General features: G+C 44.9%; 1 protein-coding gene across 1 annotated transcript; it reads left to right on the top strand.

Annotated features, from left to right (window-relative positions):
* Positions 1 to 761: 761 nt before the first annotated feature.
* mafa (v-maf avian musculoaponeurotic fibrosarcoma oncogene homolog a (paralog a)) lies at positions 762 to 4,030 on the top strand. Its single transcript, XM_041933371.1, has one exon. It carries the CDS (start codon positions 1,155 to 1,157, stop codon positions 2,124 to 2,126), a length of 972 nt encoding a protein of 323 aa, XP_041789305.1. The 5' UTR covers positions 762 to 1,154; the 3' UTR covers positions 2,127 to 4,030.
* The last annotated feature ends 1,297 nt before the right edge of the window (positions 4,031 to 5,327 follow it).

The following is a 5,327-nucleotide window of genomic DNA, read 5'->3' as shown; positions in this document are numbered from 1 at the left end:
CAAATCTCCTCGATCCACCTTTCATACTTTTTGCTCGGTTGTCTGTTAAGTTTCCACTCGACGTCGAGTATATTCCGCACATATTCCACTTGTGTTTTATAAAGTTATTTTGCGCAATGAAGGAACAGAAATGTCAGATATCGGCAATAACAAGTTGAAGTGATTCTTCTTGGAGAGACAAAGAAAATGTAACACAGCTGCATTAAAAACAGCAACAAATCTTATGAGAGACAAAACTTGATCAGCCAGTATAAGCAAACAGATAAATGATATCTGTTCATTAAAAGGTGAGCAGTCATGATACATTTGGTATTGATTTTTAATCTATCTATCTATCTATCTATCTATCTATCTATCTATCTATCTATCTATCTATCTATCTATCTATCTATCTATCTATCTGTTTTCTCTCTTTTCTGGAAACGCTCTGCATTGGGACTCCCATGTTCATGAATGGACAGCATGCACACTTTAGTCGACTCTACTCAAATCTAAATCAAAGAAACGACGATAAACCGTCGCTCCATTTAAATTATGGCCACAGTCGCCAAAGAGTTAAGAGGCTGTGTCGCAGCTGACAGTCAGCTGATGGCCTTTGACAGTCGCGAAAAGTTTTGTTTCTGTAGGCCACTTATATGTTAATTAGCTCTCGGAGTGTGCGACCCTATTGGCTCCTCGTCCGAGTCAATTTCCCATTTCCAGCCTGACGTCAGGGCGGCTACAATGCTCTTAAACTCATCTGCTGTGTGATCCCTCTAAAAAATCGCCCCACCAGTCAGCGGCTCGTAACGTGCGAGGCTGCGCTTACTCCCTTCCTTTCGGCTTTTCTCCCTCTCTGCGTGCGCAATGTGCTCATGAGGACACCGTAAAGTGTTAAATGTTTGAAATACAAAACCGCCGAATTTCACATGCTGAAAAAGGACTCCGCTACTCGTGCGCGCGGCACTGCTGTGTCTGTGCAATAGACTCGGCAAAGAAAAACTCCTCTCACACGCCTGCAAGTCCGCGGCTGCAGAAAGGACGCTGAAAACCTTCTTTTTTTCATCCAGTTTCAAGACAAACGTTTAAAAATCAAACTGGCTCACGTTCTTCCCAACCAGCCCAGTTTGACAGCTGCGCTTCACCCCGTTTGGAGGACTGTCAGCAGCAAGAGGATGGCATCAGAGCTGGCAATGAGCAACTCCGACCTGCCCACCAGTCCCCTGGCCATGGAATATGTTAATGACTTCGATCTGATGAAGTTTGAAGTGAAAAAGGAGCCGGTGGAGCCCGATCGCAACATCAGCCAGTGCAGTCGCCTTATCGCCGGGGGATCCTTGTCTTCCACCCCGATGAGCACGCCGTGCAGCTCGGTGCCCCCTTCCCCAAGCTTCTCGGCACCCAGTCCGGGCTCCGGGAGCGAGCAGAAGACACACATAGAGGATTTCTACTGGATGTCCGGTTACCAACAGCAGTTGAATCCAGAGGCGCTGGGCTTCAGCCCCGAAGACGCGGTCGAGGCGCTGATCAACAGCAGTCACCAGCTCCAGTCCTTCGATGGCTACGCCAGGGGACAGCAGTTTGCTGGCGCAGCCGGAGCAGGAGGCACCATGGCCGGGGAAGAGATGGGGTCCGCCGCGGCGGTGGTGTCGGCAGTCATCGCTGCGGCAGCCGCTCAGAACGGAGGGCAGCACCACCACCACCACCATCACCACCACAGCAGCAGCCACCACCAGACACCCGGCGCCCAGTCCAACGGCTCTTCTGGGACAATTCACCCACACATGCGCCTGGAGGAGCGGTTTTCTGACGACCAGCTGGTCACCATGTCAGTGCGGGAGCTCAACCGGCAACTACGGGGGGTCAGCAAGGAAGAAGTGATCCGATTGAAACAGAAGAGGAGGACCCTAAAGAACAGAGGCTACGCTCAGTCCTGCCGGTACAAGCGGGTCCAGCAGCGGCACGTCCTGGAGGGAGAGAAGACGCAACTTATACAGCAGGTCGATCACCTAAAGCAGGAGATCTCCAGGCTGGTCCGGGAGAGGGACGCGTACAAAGAAAAGTATGAGAAGCTCATCAGCAACGGCTTCAGAGAAAATGGATCCAGCAGCGACAACAACCCTTCATCCCCGGAGTTTTTCATGTGAGTCTCGACATTATCGTGAAAAAAAAAAGAATATCAGATGAGTTACTCACCCCCGCTTACAAAAGTTTTCATTATGAAACTTTTTTTTCTTTTTTTTTCATTTGGCGCAAATGCCTTCTAGACCAAGAACTCATTTGGCAACTTTTTGATTTTTTTTCATTTTATACATTTTTTTTAAAAAAACAGAGTTTGCTCAAGCCTGCGACTGTTTTTTAGATTTGGAGGGCTTTGTCACCCGCGTTTTTTAATTTTGGAAAGGCATATTCAGAAAACTTTGATCTACTTTTTCGCTATCATACTCATAGTATATTACGCATAGCCTGACTGTCAGGACCTTTTTCATCGTTGTTCATTAGATTTGCAGTGTTTGAGTAAAATATGATTTTTGAAAGTTGATCCAACTTTATGCCGCAGTGTACGGAGTGTGCATGCAAGCACAAAGTAGGCCTATGCTCCTCTGAAGTTCATCAACTTGCCCTATTTTTCATCATCTTGCCTTTAATTCAGTGTACAGATCCCTGTCCAACCTGCATCCATCGACAATATGTTTTTGGTCTTTTTTTACTTTTTTTTTGTCTGCCAAACTTGGAGGATTGCGAGCCTGCCGTTTGACGCCACCTCATCTCATGCGTTTGCTTGTTATTGTGTTGAGCAACAAAAGACTATATTCATTACAAACTATTCATTGTTTTTAAAGAGATGTGTTATTGAACTGCCCTGCATGCTGGACATGTATGGTTTTTCTTTTCTTTTTTTTTCCTTTCTGTGCTTGAAGATGTCCTTTTTTTGTCGGATGACTCCAGCATGGCATTCATACTTCATTTATGGCCTCCTCACTTTTTTGGGACTGCAACAAAAAAGTGACAGGACTTCCCACCCCCTGAAATCTATACAAGTGCATTTCAGCTGCGTTGAGGTGCACCACCACCGGCTGTCATTAGGCTGCAGTGAATGCGCTCCGCATTCCTGATGGAAGCTGATCGGCGGGGATCCTGGTGCGGGGGGGGCAGTCCCTTCCCCTGGAAGTTTAGTCTGTTGCTTAAAGCCTATATTGTTATTTAAAGATATTCCATTCTGCATTTGACACCCTCTGAATCATTTTTAAAGTGTAATTTAAGTAAGTATGCAAGTTGCAAGCGATAACGTGCTACAGGTTGAAGCATATAGATGACTCGGAGAATTAATACGGAGACTGCTGCACAAAAGTGTTTTAACATCGGTGCAGAGAAATTGGCTCGGCTCCAGTTTGCACAGCGAGCAGCGCTGCGCAGCGCACAAGCGGCGCTTTTGCAGCATGTGCTTCAGACAGAGGCGTGAGAGCTCCCCCGCTCCCCGCCGCACGTTTCATGATTACATTTCAAAAAGGTATTGCTGGACGAGGCCAAAGTTAATCGCAGCGCTCTTGGAAATGTGTGTCTTCAACGAACTGAGGTATTCTGGACTGAAATGCACGAAAAAAGAAAGAAAGAAACAAAAATCTCGCCTGTCATAAATGTGGAAGTGAAAGGAAAAGTTGGTGTTCTGCACACCTCGAGAAGATGAGTTTGGCTTTCTGTTACGACCTAATCGTAACATTTTCACACTTTATTATCAGTTCAGGAGAGACTGTTGTTTTGTCTTAAACGAACTCAATATTTGCAAAGCAATAACAATTATTATAATCAATAATGTCTGGACATTGTTAGATCGTCAGGGATTGACACCCTGCATGTACAAAAATGAGGGAGCACCATTCGCCAATAAATCTTGAAAATATGTTAATTAATCTTTCATCTTATATATAGTATATATATATATATTTTGCTGTGCAAAATTATTTCACTCACTAACCATATGTGATGTTCATATGTGCTCGTTTTTTTCATTTCATACAATTAAATGATATGCAATAAATGTATGTAATTGTCTTCAAGAAGTTTCTCACTTTTCTTTTGACTTGTCCTGAGAGTTTTTTGCTTTGGTGATTGAAACATAATGAAAGTAGAGTCAAAACATGACGGAGGTTGCTGCACTACATTTGAACAGTCTGTTTATATTGGCTGCTGTCGCCCTTTTTAACACTTCTTTAATAACGGACCACCCTGAACGAGGCAGAAGCGGGCACACATGTAGGCGCACCGACAGAGCGAAAACTGGACGGCAGCTCAGCCTCAGACGTTTTTTTTCCATTTTGACCCTTGAGTGCTGCAGTTAAAATGTGCAGATTACAAGTCCGCTGTTACAGATAAGGTGACGAGACCACGAACAGAGATTAAGACACGCAGTGGCCTACATTTGAACGCACTTTTGTTCTCACAAGCTACAGGTTTCAGATATTTATTTAGTCCAAAACTCAAATTAACTGTGAATGAAAAATACTTTTCACAACACAATGATTCCTAAAAACAAGCCAAGACTGAAATCTTCTCTGTTGCCGTTTTTGTTATAATTTCAACATTCTCAATCATCTCCACAATCAAATTATTGTGTGTGAAGAAATATTATCGTTGCAATTGTTATTTAAAAATATTTTGCTCCACGAATGACATCCTCTTTTGTGATTATGGAAGCCCAACATGATTTAAACAGCATAATTACATCCTGTTAATCTTATTGTAAAATGTGACCTGTCATTAGTGCATGTGTGTGTGTGTGTGTGAACCTCTCTCTCTGTGCCTGTGTGTGCTTGGTTGTGTGTGTGTGTGCATGCATGTCTGTGAACTTAAAAACTTATATAGGCGTGAATGTGAATGACTGTGTTTGTGCGTGTGTGTGTGTGTTTCCTTGAACGAGTGCATGTACAGATGTAATCTGCATGAGAATTTCTTGTGACTGAGCATGTTCTACATCTGCACCCTCCATTCGGCCCTTTTTCATATTTCTTGCTTCCTGACCTGCGTGTGTGTGTGTGTGTGCTATCTGTGTTTTTCGGACACCGTGTGCTCACTGTCATCAGCCTGTCATCGTTTCGCTTCTCCCAATTTCACCTCGCTTCATCCTGTTTGTGAGAGGGCCTGGATGTTGGCTGAGCAGACGCTCTCTCAGGGAGGGTGCAGTGAGGGCACAGTCATGTCAGGCATGTGCGGGGGCACTGGAGAAGGTGCCAGTGTAAGTCAGCCGCTGCAGTGGGCAGAAGAGGCTCAGCGCCGCAGTACCCAATGTTGCACTTCAGTTGGTGTCTCAGTTGGTGACTTCTTCCAACATACCTTTTGCGCTGCACCCG

This window comes from Chelmon rostratus, chromosome 1, assembly GCF_017976325.1.
Source record: "Chelmon rostratus isolate fCheRos1 chromosome 1, fCheRos1.pri, whole genome shotgun sequence".
NCBI lineage: Eukaryota > Metazoa > Chordata > Actinopteri > Chaetodontiformes > Chaetodontidae > Chelmon > Chelmon rostratus.
This window is presented reverse-complemented; position numbering and strand designations above follow the sequence as displayed.